This window comes from Herpailurus yagouaroundi, unplaced genomic scaffold (genome assembly GCF_014898765.1).
Source record: "Herpailurus yagouaroundi ecotype Mexico unplaced genomic scaffold, PumYag 67383, whole genome shotgun sequence".
Classification (NCBI taxonomy): domain Eukaryota; kingdom Metazoa; phylum Chordata; class Mammalia; order Carnivora; family Felidae; genus Herpailurus; species Herpailurus yagouaroundi.
Window position 1 is genome coordinate 1,006,335 of NW_024420199.1, and position 14,748 is coordinate 1,021,082.

Sequence of the window (14,748 nt, forward strand, 5' to 3'; positions counted from 1 at the left end):
CCATTCTTAAAGAATCACTTTTTCTATAGGTCTTGATAGGGATATGGTGGATAAAAGAAACCCAAAGATAATTGAGGCACTTTGTTTTAATGAGCAACTGACCCCCTCTAGCCAACATTTTAGTGTATGTAACATATTAAAACCATAGTTTCCTCCTACCTGTACTCCTTGTCTACCTTCTGGGACAAGTGAAAACTAAAAATAAAATTTATAAAAAGCAGGGAAGAAGAGAGACAGAACATAGGTGAGCCAAGAACTGATTATTAACCTCAATAATTATGAGTGTGCTACTAGGCTGTCTCATGCTCTGAGTACAAGCCTATTGGCAGTACTGGCTTATAGCAGGGGCTTCTGAAGCTTTTGTTTTGTTCCGTGACTGTGGCTTTATTTTGAAGGAAGATGTGAGGAATGTGGGAGGGGAGTATGCCTTTACCAGATGTTTGTGGGTGCTTTATCTTCAGAGTACAATTGGCAGCATGATGAGTATCTATAGTGAAGCTGGCGATTTTGGAAACATCCTTGTGACCGGCAAGATCGCCTTTTCTCTCAAGTATGAGCAGCAAACACAGACTCTGGTCATCCATGTGAAGGAGTGCCACCAGCTGGCCTGTGCTGATGAAGCCAAGAAGCGCTCTAACCCGTGAGTGCTTCTGGAACCTGACCGATGCTCTGAGATGAGAGCTCAGACCCTGGCATCTATGTGGGCATTCTTGAACTGAGGTTATCACTTCCTGGGCAGACAGGGAGGTGTGACTGAGAGTGGTTAGGAAAGATATGGGAGATGGACCAGGACTGGGAAAATACAAGAAGGACATGTCTAAGAGGACTTGATGTGACATTTTCATTTCATCATGGCATATGTATATGGAAAGCAGAGAAGTGAAGAATGGGCTTCAGAAAAGACAACAAATGACTCCGTTCTCTCTTTGGTCTCTAGATATGTAAAGATTTATCTTCTGCCTGACAAGTCCCGCCAAGGAAAAAGAAAAACCAGCATCAAGCGGGACACTATCAATCCGCTATATGATGAGACCCTCAGAGTAAGTATCTAGACCCTGGGAGTAGAACTTGCCCTGTCTTATGTCTTATGTGGCAATTCCTCTGCTACACAGCTGGTTGACATGGCTTTCAGTGGCCGTGTCTGTTTCTGAAGATGCACCATAGGCATCTGTTCATATACTAACTTCCCAGAGAACAAAGGTGATCTGGCTTTCTTGGATTGTTGTGAAATCGGAGGTTCATGTGACCACAAATATTTTAAAAAGTTATTTTAGATCAGGAGTTTCTGTGGCAATCCTTTTTGAATGTTCCATTGTTCTTTCATCCAGTCAAGGAAAAATTAATTTTCCAGGTCCTTCCATAGAATAGGGTAGGTTTTTGTGAAATGGGGTAAGTGGAGGCTTTCATGAAGGAAATTCAGAATTCTTAGGGATTAAAGTAATTTGGTATTCAGGATTATGGACTTTGGGTATGGTTGCTCAGATTTTTGAATAATCTTTTCTGAGGAATTACCACAAACTAATCATCCTGGGCTTCTTTTTTTCACAGTATGAGATCCCAGAATCTCTCCTGGCTCAGAGGACTTTGCAATTCTCAGTTTGGCATCATGGTCGTTTTGGCAGAAACACTTTCCTTGGAGAGGCAGAGGTCCAGATGGATTCCTGGAAACTTGATAAGAAACTGGATCATTGCTTGCCTTTACATGGGAAGGTAGTCTGCTTTCACAACTTACACAGTTGGCTCTGAGGTAGCATTGTCTACATTGATCTCTGCTAGTACATATTGGTAGCGTCTTTGAATGAAATCTTCTGTAGAGTTCTAGCGCACCCTGCTGGAGCTTCTGAGTTTGACAGTAATTTCAGATGCAATTGTAGGCCAGGCAAAGGATGAAGCCATAGTTTTCCTTTGAAAAGTCTTTCATGTGTGTGCCAAGCTTTGCCTCATAATGTTCCAGAGTTTGGGCATATTCTGACATACTAACTTGCATCTTTTCTCCAAGCTAATCTTTTGGGTGTATCCTAATCTATACTCCTTTTCCAAGCTAATCTTTTTACTAAAGCAGTGGGAAGTAAAGGAATTCATGGAGATCTAATTATTGTGCTCTTTGTCACACAAGCCAGGGACAATTTTACTTTGGAGATGGCATCTCAGGCGAGAATATAGCAGTATGCATTGTAGTGCCTGGGATCTGAGGGCAAACCTGGATTTGAATCCTGGTTCTGTTATTTGCCAGCTGGGTAAGTCACCTCTCTTATAAAATAACTTAGGTAAATCACTTAACTTCTGTGAGTCTTAGTTTACTCATCTACAAAATGGCGATAACAGTGCCTGGCATTAATGGACATTCAGTAGGTTACTGTCATTCTGGTTAAGATAAGATCGCTAAAACAGAGTTAGGATTTCTTGATAATACAAACTGTTCAATGGAAAAGTTCCTTGGTAAAATTTTTTTACACCACCATTTTAAATGCTAAAAGTAGTATGTGTTACAGAGACTATCTTTGGAAAGATAGACAAGAAGCTAGTAGTAGTGGCTGCCTCTGGGAAGAGAGTGAGATGAGAGAGAAGTTTAGTTTTCTCTGTATGCCCTTCGATGACGTTTGAGCTTTTTACCATGTCTGCATATGTTGCTTAAGAAATTAAGAATAGGGGCGCCTGGGTGGCTCAGTCGGTTGGGCGGCCGACTTCGGCTCGGGTCATGATCTCACGGTCTGTGAGTTCGAGCCCCACGTCAGGCTCTGTGCTGACGGCTCAGAGCCTGGAGCCTGTTTCAGATTCTGTGTTTCCCTCTCTCTCTGACCTTCCCCCATTCATGCTCTGTCTCTCTCTGTCTCAAAAATGAATAAACGTTAAAAAAATTTAAAAAAAAAAGAAATTAAGAATAAAAGGATTTCTGTGCACATGGTTAAAAATGAAAACAACATAGAAGTGTATAAAAAGAAAAGTACATTTCATTACCTAGAAATAAACACTGTTATCAACTACTTGGATATCTTCATAGAGATTTGGTATTAAGCAGCATGGATATAAACATAAGGATTTATATTTTTTTTCCTTTTTATACAAATAGGCTTATATGAACCTCATCATGTACATGTCTTGAGTGTTTTCGTTTAACAATTGATTATTTATCATGGGCCTCTTTCTATGTCATCACTTACATATCTATCTCATTTTCATTGCTGTATAGTATTCTTTCATGTGCCTGTATAATAAATTGTTTGCTTTCTCTGCTGTTAAAACTATGCTGTAATATGTCTTGGCCTTCTTATGTGAATGCAACTATAGAAGAAATTTCTGGTGGTGGAATTGCTGAGTCAGAGGAAAAATACATGCAATATTTTGATAGCTACTGCCCTCCATGGAAAATATTAACAATGTTAAATTTGCCTCTTTAAATACTAATAAAAACAGGAAAACAATTATGACCAAACTATAGCACATTATTAGAAATTTAGAATTTCTTAAGCATTTGGCACACAAGTCATTCTCTCAGGGGCCTACAGTTGATATAATTATATTGGAAACATCACCATAAACCATTATGAAGCACTGCCAATAAATGTGTCTTACATCAAAAGAAAAAAACTGCATTAAAATGGAGTCATTTGCTCTTAAAATATGCCACTGAAAAAATACACCAATTTCTAGCTAAGGCTGAACTCTAGTTTTTAAGAGTCTACTGAAGTTCACAATCTAGGAGTTAATAAATTCTGTAGACATTTATAAACATCAAAAAAGACTACTCCAGTATTACATAACTATTTTAACTTAAAACATTTTACATTTATTGTCTCTGATCTATCTTTACGTGCGTGCGTGCATGTGTGTGTGTCTCCTAGCAATCCATTTGCTCCCATTCAGTTTTCTCTTCCTGGCATCCACTTCCCTATTCTTTTGTATCTCTCCCATACACTAAACTGTGCATTCTGGGTATGTGGTACATTTTTCCAAACCAGTGGGGATTATGCTTTCCCGGCATTGGTATACTCCATGCTGAGGACCCCCAGCGAACACAGGCAGATGACAGGGTACATCTAGTCTGCACAAGCTCACATTCTAGATACCAAAGCAAAAAGAAAAGAACCATGCCAAGAGAGCCAATAGAGGGAAGCAATTCTGCTACCAGCAGCCAAAGATAACAGGCCACTTGCTGCTCATTCCAGTCATTCATTCATTCATTCATTCACTCACTCACTCTTACATTCATTCAGTAAATATTTCTGGAGCATTTCCTGTGTGCCAGATACTTTGCTAAGTGTCAGGCATACTAGGCTGAGCAAAAATAGGGTGATTCCTGTCCTCCTGGCATTGAGTGGTAGAGATAGCCATTAATCAAAAGTAATGTAAATAAATATAAAATTATAAATTGTGACATATTTAAATCCTTGCAGTGGAGCTCCCTCCGCCTAGCCCTCAAATCTTTGCAAGCTCTCTTTAGAAAAAATTATGCTTTGTCTTTGAAAATCATATGAGTGATACATACCATTTTCTTTAAAAAGACACTGAAGATATACACACAGTAAAAAGTGAAAGCCCTCTCTCCTTTCCCCAGTCCACTCCTCTCTGTAGAATAAACAAGTGTTAAGTTTGTATGTATCCTTCTGGGTTTTTCTATGCAGTGTAGTATAGTGATTAAAAGCATAGACTCTGGAGCCAATCTGTCTGAATTTGAATCCTGCCTCTGCCAATTGCTAACTGTATGACCTTGGCAAGTTACTTAACCTCTGTGTTCCATAACCTGTAAATGGGGATAATAGTACCTATCTCATAGGGACTGTCTTGAGGATTACACAAAATGATATACTTAAAGTACTTCTAACAGTGCTTGGCACATAGTAACTATTATACAAGTGATAATAATCATTATTTATATACCTACATATTCACATGTACAGACATGAATATATATTTTTTTTATTTTTTTTTTTCAACGTTTATTTATTTTTGGGACAGAGAGAGACAGAGCATGACCGGGGCAGGGGCAGAGAGAGAGGGAGACACAGAATCGGAAACAGGCTCCAGGCTCTGAGCCATCAGCCCAGAGCCCGACGCGGGGCTCGAACTCACGGACCGCGAGATCGTGACCTGGCTGAAGTCGGACGCTCAACCGACTGCGCCACCCAGGCGCCCCGACATGAATATATTTTAATAAAAGTGGGAAACTTTTTATGCATTTCACTTTGCTGACTTAACAGTACACCTTGGCTATCTTTCTGAGTCAGCATGTATGGATTCCCTGCATTCTTTTTGATGATTGCATGCCATAATCTATATGCCATACATGGCATTAAAATCACTCATTTAACCTTTCCTATATCGATTGCCATTTGGGTTGTTCCCACTTTTTGGCTCTTACTAACGATGTTGATGGCAAGACTCTTCACCATGGTGTCAGTCCCTGTGAGTTTGTGTGGCAACTTTGCTGGAAGACCTTTGAGGGTATTTGGAATCTAGTAACTGTATCCCCAAATTAGCAAAATAGTGGGAATTGTGGAAGACTTTGTTGGTTCTTCTGTAGCTCCTTCTAAAGGAACTGCCTTGGAAACCTGTGGCTGCCATGGCCTTGGGACCCTGGATTGTATTCACAAGCTGGATTTTCTTACATTATGAAGCTGTTCTTAGGGCTAATTTTAGAATCTCCTTAGCGAGAGGTCTCAACAACTCCTGAGAAGCCCAGCTTGACCTGTCGGGTTTCCCTGTGTTTCAGATCAGTGCTGGGTCCCCGACTGGCTTGCCATCACACAAAGGCGAGTTGGTGGTTTCACTGAAATACATCCCCGCCTCCAAACTCCCTGTTGGAGGTGACCGGAAAAAGAGTGAGTTTGGGGTGTGTGTGCTGGATTTAGCCCTTAGTGTTTTCTATGGGGTGTCTGTGAGATAGTGCAGCTGGTGGCTAGCACTGTTGGAGAGACCAGATTGAGAGGCTCCCTGGATCATCTTCTGGGGAAGATTCCTTTACTGAGTAAGGCTTTTCTGCATTGTTTTCAGCCAGAAGGGAATATTTTAGGGTTAGCACTTACTTTTTTAGGCTATTAAACTGACTTGAACTTGGTCTAGCTGTGGCAAGCTATTAAGACGGCAGAATAGAACAGAAACTTCGGGGGTGAGAACGGGTGGTTGCAAGAGGTAGTGAAGTATGAGGGACAGGAAGGTCAAGGTTGAGGAAGAGTGAATCAACACACCAGGCACTGTGCTAGTGACTGTGGATATGTAGATGAATAAGACATATTTGTCTTCCCCTGAAGAGCTTAGTTTAGCAAGAAAGACAGACAGGAAGAGACCACCGATAATGGGAGTCCTGAATTCTCTTTGGTTATATGTGGGAGAGCTTCAAAGAAGAAGTAAGGATGAAACTGGACTTAAGATTTTACCAGGAAGAAAAGGAAGTGGATGGGGTAGAAGGGCAGTTCCAGAAGAGATAGCAGGAGCAAAGGTTTTAAAAAGGCATGGCAAATGCCTTTAAAAAGGCATGGTAAAGGGCTGTATGTAAGTAGTGAGGTAGTGACATGGGATCAAGATCAGTGGCACTAGAGTTACAGGAGTGGGGCTGGAATTGTTGATGAGGCTGGTGCCTAACTGAAACGGGCTTTGAACATAATGCTAAGGAGTTGAATTCGATCCATTTGTGCAATGAGAAGCCAGAGTTCTTAGAAAGATACCTGTAGCAAGGTCTAATCTATAGGACTTGGGGAATCAAAGAGATCCTCAAAAAGGGAGTGCAGAATGACTAGAGAAGAGAAGCAAGGACAACATTTTAAAGCATGAAGAGAGGAAGAAAAGCCAGTGAGGGTAGAGGGTTATTAGGAAAGATATTGAAGCAGAAAAGAGTGGCGTCGTCAATAGTATTGGGATATCAGGCCAAAGAGGATTGAGAAGACATGGTGCATTGGCGTTAGGTTGAGTATTCAGTGGGTAAGTGGAAGCAGAAGCCAGATTTCACCAGAAACTAGCCTGAGTGAATGAAGCAAAGAAGTAGAAGTAGTGAATGTGGGCTCTTTCTTTCAGGATACTTGTTGGTGAAAGAAAGGAGAAACATGGAGGATAGTTTGAGAAGGCAATAAGGGTAAAGGGAGATTTTATTTTAAAAGGATTTTTAAAAGAAGAAGAAGAAAAAGAAAAAGAAGAAGAAGAGATATTAGTGTATATTTAGACTGAGGGGATAGGACTGGTAGAGAAAGATATTAAAAATGGGAAGTGGGGATTGAAATTGATGACATCTGATGAGTCCTATGAAGTGGGCATGGGATCAAGAACACAGGTAGAGGCGTTCCCTTTTTAAAAACTCTTCAACAAATTTCAGGCAACTTTATTTCTCTAAACTCCCATTTTCTCATCTATAAAATAGGAATAATAGTACATATCTTATACGGTTGCTTTGAGAATTAAATGCTTAATGTAGGATCTGGCACATAGCCAGTTTTCTAAAAGTATTTGTTGCTGTTGTCCTTATTAATTGAGCACCTGTTCGTTACTGTCAGGCACTGTGTTAGGTCCTAAGACTCCAAGTCAGGTGTGGTCCAGTTGTCACGAAGCTTGCTGCCTTTAGGGGCAAGGGATGGAAGGTGCTATATAGATAAAGATCAAGACAAATCTGAAGGTGTAGGGGCTCACTTGCTATGGCTGACATCCCTTACAGGTAAAGGTGGGGAAGGGGGAGAGCTCCAGGTGTGGATCAAAGAAGCCAAGAACCTGACGGCTGCCAAATCAGGAGGGACTTCAGACAGCTTTGTCAAGGGGTGAGTCCCTGGACCAGCATCAAACTAACCAGTTCTAGGACAAGAGGGCTAAGAGATGAACCCAATTTAACCTTTCTCTGTGGATATTATCCTTGTATATCCTACCACCTCCAGCAACCAACTTTGCTCCTGAAAATAGGTAACAGCAAAGCCTCCACAGCCACCTTTGTACTGGTCTAAGCTCAGTTTGGACTGTGACATAGTGTGGATTTCCAAAGAGGAGGGTGGTAAATAGGCTGGACTTTCCCTCTCTTATACACTTATGCTTTTAATTAATCCTGAATAAAAATCTGTGTCCCCTGACTATTAAGATTTAGGAACTCAGAACTTTGTTCTCCACAATATTTCAACAATGCCAGCTTTCCCCAAATTATACATCACCCCATTGACTTTTAAGGTCTCTTGAAAATCATGTTTGGCTAGGCCTATATTTATTACTATTGATTTTATTTAAAGAGAACCTCGTCCAATAGAAATGGAATCATGAGCACTGAGTGTTATATGTAAGTGATGAATCACTGGGTTCTACTCCTGAAGCCAATATTACACTGTATGTTAACTAACTTGAATTTAAATTAAAGAATGTAAAAAATAAATAAAAAAGAAAGAAAGAAACGGGATCCAATATCTAACACCCATGTCTGGTAGAGTGTAGATAACAGTTTACTATAACATTATGTTAATTTTCTCTCCAGATTCAATTAAAGGAATTGAATCAGGTGAATGATCTAGTGGAGGTAGTGAGAACTCTGCTTCAGCATATTCAAAGGAGGGAGTGTGTGTACTCGGATCTGAATGTTGACTTACCTGCCTGAGCTAGCTAGGGAAAGGGGAATTTAGATAGATAGTTACTTGCCAGGTTTGAGTAGGTTGTTGATTACTCCCCATCCTCTGCCAGATACCTCCTTCCCATGAGGAGCAAGGCCAGTAAGCGTAAAACTCCTGTGATGAAGAAGACTCTGAATCCCCACTACAACCATACATTTGTCTACAATGGCGTGAGGCTGGAAGATCTACAACACATGTGCCTGGAACTGACTGTGTGGGACCGGGAGCCCATGGCCAGCAATGACTTCCTGGGAGGGGTCAGGCTGGGTGTTGGCACTGGTGAGAGCCTCTCTCCCATCCTGACTATTTTAAAGGCCTCTTATATATTTCACTCCTACTATACCCAGCCCCCTTCCTTCAAAGCTCCTCTATAACAAGAGTTGTCTTCTTTCCTTTCAGTTAACCTTTGGACAATATTTATTGAATGCCTACTATGTGCAGACCTAGGGGAAGGCTGAGCTCATGCACTGTTAGCTGTACAGATAAATGTGACCCTGATGGCCAAGAATGCCATCATCCTACCACCAAAAAAGTCTAAAAACCTACCTGTATCTGTACTTATAATTTCCATCTTCCATTGTGTTATAATGAAAGAAGGGTCCTTTCTAGCAAAGGCCAAGCTCTTTACAAGTGTTCTGGATCACACCCTCACCTTCCTAACCTCACTTCTGGAATCTCTTCTCTCTCCTGTCTGATCACTTGCACTCTCTCTGCCTCCCTCCTGGAGGTAAACACAGATAACCTCTGGTATTTCCAATATTAAGAAACAGAAATAAATCTTTTATTGACCCCACATCCCCCTTCTAATTTCTTAAATTGTCTCTACTTCCTCACATCTCTTTTAGTGCTCAATCCACTGTGATCTGGCTTCTGTCTGACCACTTCACTGAGCAATTGCTCATGACAAAATTTTGTTTTCATCTTACAAGAATATTCATGCTATTTAACATAGCCGATCACTCCCGTTTTCTTTTTTTTTTTTAATTTTTTTAATGTCTATTTTTGAAGGAGAGAGAGACAGAGTGTGAGCAGGGGAGGGGTAGAAGAGAGGGAGACACAGAATCCAAAGCAGGCTTCAGGCTCTGAGCTGTCAGCACAGAGCCTGACACTGGGCTCAAACCCATGAACTGTGAGATCATGACGTAAGTCGAAATTGGACACTTAGCTGACTGAGCCACCCAGGCACCCTGATCACTCCCCTTTTCTTAAAATACTTAGCTTCTACTGATACTACACTTTTCTTTGTGAGTTTCCCATTCTCTACCCATTCTAAATATTGGTGCTTTTCAAGACTTAGTCTTGAATCCTCTTTCCCCTCTCTATAGTCTCTGCATGCCTGCAGCTTTTAATACTACTTGTATATTAATAAGTCATACAAAGCATTTAACACAAAGTGTCTAGAATGATGTTTTTACAAATGTAAGCCGGGTCATATCAGTCTCCTGTTTAAAACCCTTCAGTGGCTTACTACTGTACTTTAGAAGACAGTCCAAAGTTCTTGCCATTCTGACAGGCCCCTATAGATTCTGGACCCTTTGTTCCTTTATGATCCATCCTATATCACTCTCTTGCATGCTCAGCCATGTTCCAAGCACAATGATTCTTTCTGTTCTCCAAATATACCAAGCTTATTCCAATTTCATAATCTTTGCAATTATAGTTAACCTCAGTCAGGCTCCTTCCCATCTTTCAGAGCTTAACCCAAATGTCTCCTTGGACAGGCCCTCAGACCACTCCATCTAAACAAGGCCCTGATCTAGGCACTACAGATCATCCTGTTTATTTACTTCATGACATATATCTCATTATCTGAAGTATCTTGACTTGCTTGTATATTTCCTGCTTTCCCTGTCCAAATATAAGCTGCCTGCAAGGCAGAACTTTTTTTGTTCACCACTGTATCTCCAGAGCCCAGAAGAGTACCTGGTACACAGTAGGCACTCAATACATGTTTGTTGAAAGAATGAGTGTACAAAAGAATAGGAATGAGGCCACATACAATCTGAACTCTAGTCCTGGAATCTACAGCTATAGAAAAAGGTGTTCAGCTGCTGCTGCTTCCTTTTTTTTTTTTTTAATTTTTCAGTTAAGTTGGCAATAACAGCAGGGCAGTAGCTCTGGCATGAGGTGTCAGACACTTAGAGCTCTGTAATGGCCCCAGAATAAGAGGTCTGAAGCTACCATGTGCTGTTTGGAGTCCCATTTCATCAACTTGAAGTCTCCTGATAGAGTCTCAAGGGCACAGAAATAGCTTTTCGGGGTCAACAGGGAGCAGTTTACAGACTGTTGTCCCAGCAACCTATCTTCGTAGCACACTGTCTTTTACAGGATGGCTACCCTTGCTGTATAACCCTTCTTTTCTGGTGGGCTGTGGAGTGGGTTCCCTGTTCAGCTTCTTCTGGTGTTTCTCCTCAGGGATCAGTAATGGGGAAGTGGTAGACTGGATGGACTCGACTGGGGAAGAAGTGAGCCTGTGGCAGAAGATGCGACAGTACCCAGGGTCTTGGGCGGAAGGGACTTTGCAGCTCCGTTCCTCGATGGCCAAGCAGAAGCTGGGCTTATGAGCCCCTGTCCTTCTATGCAGGTCTTGTCCTGTCCAGGGCAAGTCAGAGGAAGCGAAGAAACCAAGAGCAAAGATTTATATTTAGTGTATGTATGTGTGTGTGTGCATGTGTGTTATGTATGTGTGTGTAATAAACATATATTTCTACAAATCTCATTATATTAGAGTGATGAAAGTTTGTTCCTCTTTTTAAAGCAGGCTCAAGAATAAGGGTCTGTTTAAAATGTTTTCATTTGTGCATAATCTAGTATATTTCCAGAGTCCATTCTTTTATCTTTATGATGTTTAATTAGCTTAAAAATCCTTTAAAACAAGTTTTTATCTCCTGTCTTGCAATTCCTTTCCTACTTCCCCAGGAAGCCCTGTCTACCTTTGGCATTTGTATAGGTCTGAGGCCAGGGCTCTGGGAAGCAGGGTTAGGTTACTAAAGACAGGAGAAGATGGGAGAGAGGTGAGTAGGTCTGCCCTTTCCTTTCCAATTTATGTTTTGAACTCTATTTTTACCTTAATATATTTCTGGAACTTGGTTTTTAACTCTTATTGTTTTTAAGCAATTTCCATATTCCTTTGGTCTAATTGTTTTCTTTTAAATGCTAAGAAAATTCCTGTTTCTTCAAGCTCCATACACCTTCCCTAGACCTTTAGGGGACCCTTATAATGGAGCTTCTTTAGAAAAACACTTTAATTAGATAGTGGCCTTTTGACTGAATCACGGACATATCCACAATGGCTTCTCAGCGGTCTCATAGGACCAGAGGGACTGACAGTGAAATGTCTCTCAGCCCATGCTGGATCTTTGCATTTTATACAGATACAGCTCTTGTTGGACAGCTCCTCATTTCTCTAATAAAAGACAAGATATCGTCACTCTCATATACCGCATCTTTCTTAGCATTTGTGTCTGCAGTGTGGTACCACACAGAATATGATGGACATACCATTACACCAGCCAGAATAGCCAAGTACTGTCTAAACTGGCCCAGTGTTTCTCCAGACTGGGCACGGTTAGGGCTCCAAGAGAATATGTTCAGAGAATCTCCCCCAGTTATTCTGACTTCCTTCGTGAAGTGGTTTCACTTTCTATTTTTTCTGTTGTTTCCTATACTTGACCTAGATGTAACATGGGTGTGGTGTGCTGAGACCTTTCTAAGAAGGGTCTGGTGATCTAAGGTTCATTTTCTGAAACTCACTGTACCAAACTGACCTTGTTATTCTTGCAACAGTATCTACACAGAGTTGTTTGTAAAAGGAGTGTATACTGGAGAAGAAATCCCTTTTGGTAGAGTCTGCTAGCTGACTCTCCTATAAGGCCACTGGACTAGGGGTGGCTGCAGTGGTTTCTATTGTACATGTGAACTGAATAGAGGAGTGTTTTTAAAAGGTTTGGTGTGGGTGTGGATTAATATTGTAACAGAAAGCATCATTTGGGATCCTGGGCTGTAACTTGCTCCTTTGTTCTCTACCCCCTGAAATGTATGTGTGCTTCAATAAAGCTTTTTCACCTGTCAAGTGTTTGCATTTGTTAGTTCTGTAGATGCTTTTCTTTCTGATGTCGTCACTTACTGTTGTTGCTGCTCAGTGGATTGAAGGAGAAGAACCAAAGTGACAAATGCCCTTCCCTAACCATTCTGTGCATATTGAAAGAAAATTTCCCTTTCCCTACATTGCTGCCTGATACCTCTGCCAAACTCTGATCCATTGACCTTTGTGTTTGGTATCTATGGAGAGAACTGAGAATTCTTCTTAAAAGTGCATCACTTTTCTTTCTCTCTCAAGTACCAAGGGAACTTTTCCTTTAGCTCTGTAGCCCCGTACCACGAGGAAGGAGAGAGATGTGCACAGGGGAAGGAAGATGTTGTTTGCTGTATTTCTTTCTGGATCCTTCAGTATTTATAGGAGATGGGGCCTTTTTTCCCCTTTGCTCCTACTATCATCATTTAGTCTTAAGAAATAACACATATACTAAGCAGCATTAACAACTCAGGCAACAACAGACGTTGGCGAGGATGCGGAGAAAGAGGATCTCTTTTGCATTGTTGGTGGCAATGCAAGCTGGTGCTGCCACTCTGGAAAACAGTATGGAGGTTTCTCAAAGAAGTAAAAATAGAACTACCCTATGACCCAGCATTGCACTACTAGGTATTTATCCAAGGGATATAGGTGTGCTGTTTCGAAGGGACACATGCACCCCCATGTTTATAGCAGCACTATCAACAATAGCCAAAGTATGGAAAGAGCCCAAATGTCTATCGATGGATGAATGGATAAGGAAGATGGTGTGTGTACACACACACACACACACACACACACACACAATGGAGTATTACTCCGTAATCAAAAAAAAAATGAAATCTTGCTATTTACAACTACATGGACGGAACTAGAGGGTATTATGCTAAGCAAAGTTAGAGAAAGACAAATATATGACTTCACTCATATGAGGACTTTAAGACACAGAACAGATGAACACAAGGTAATGGAAGCAAAAATAATATAAAAACAGGGAGGGGGACAAAACATAAGAGACTCTTAAATATGGAGAACAAATAGAGGGTTACTGGAGGGGTTGTGGGAGGGGGAGGGGCTAAATGGGTAAGGGGTATTAAAGAATCTACTCCTGAAATTATTGTTGCACTATATGCTAATTCAGATATAAATTAAAAAAATAAAATTTAACACACACACAAACGCACACACACGCACACACACACATACTAAGCAAACCCATCTCAGGAATAAGGCCCTGGGTTAAAAAACCTGGGTTTCTAGGTAGAGCCCAAGTGACTTTTGACCTTTTGTGCAAAAAGGCATTAATATGTACTGAATGCCTTTTTTGTACAAAGCTTTATGCTAGGCACATTATATATTATTCCTTAACTTCTCCAAGCACCTTATGAAGTAGGAAAATTTCCCTGTTTACAGGTGAGCAAAGTCAAGCCCACTATTATGCAACAGAGTTAGGATTTGAATCAAGGTCTGACTCTACTATGCTGCTTCCTGTGAGGATGTTCTATGCATTACGGGCAAAGGCTCAGAGGAACGGATGAGTCCTTTCTTTTAAAATATCTCAAAGGAATCAGTTTAGTTTGCTAAGTAGGAAAACCCGAATGCTTTGGATGTTACCTAACCAGCTGACTGACTGAATAGCTTGTGTGTGTGTGTGTGTGTGTGTGAGAGAGAGAGAGAGAGAGAGAGAGACATCTTGGGGGAGATGGGAGTCAGAGGAAAACAGAAATAAGGTTGGGGTAAGGCTAGCCCCTTGTCTGGCTGTGAACCTGATTCTGCTGCTGCCTGCTTCTGTTCCTTTAGCACCTGGAATTTCTTGCATCATAATGCAAAAGAGGTTACAGTAAATCTTTACCTAAAGAAAGCAAGATTGACTTGCCTGTCTGACTACTCAATAAAATGAAACAAAACAAAAGCTTCTCAATTTTTTTTAAACAAGAGCATTTCAATACGAAAGTCAGGCCCAGGTGGAAACTTGATTTAAGAGGCGGTGGGCCTCTTAACCAGGCATGTTATCATTTGGGTCTTTGACCTAGTAGCATGCCCTGCCTTGGCACTTGAGGTGTAAGTGGTAAACACAAGGAAGGGCATTTATTTTAACTAATGTGCAAT

The 14,748-nt window shown here is 41.0% G+C and overlaps 1 protein-coding gene across 5 annotated transcripts in view; it reads left to right on the top strand.

Annotated features, from left to right (window-relative positions):
* The window catches only part of SYTL4 (synaptotagmin like 4), a 212,061-nt gene extending 199,422 nt beyond the window's left edge, over window positions 1-12,639 (top strand). For all 5 annotated transcript variants that reach the window (XM_040467248.1, XM_040467249.1, XM_040467250.1 and 2 more), the window contains 7 exons: window positions 462-640; window positions 938-1,040; window positions 1,549-1,710; window positions 5,711-5,819; window positions 7,640-7,739; window positions 8,638-8,846; window positions 10,983-12,639. In XM_040467248.1, the coding sequence (XP_040323182.1) occupies window positions 462-640; window positions 938-1,040; window positions 1,549-1,710; window positions 5,711-5,819; window positions 7,640-7,739; window positions 8,638-8,846; window positions 10,983-11,131 (1,011 nt within the window). In that variant the 3' untranslated portion in view covers window positions 11,132-12,639. The remainder of the gene's footprint in view (window positions 1-461; window positions 641-937; window positions 1,041-1,548; window positions 1,711-5,710; window positions 5,820-7,639; window positions 7,740-8,637; window positions 8,847-10,982) is intronic.
* Window positions 12,640-14,748: the final 2,109 nt, after the last annotated feature.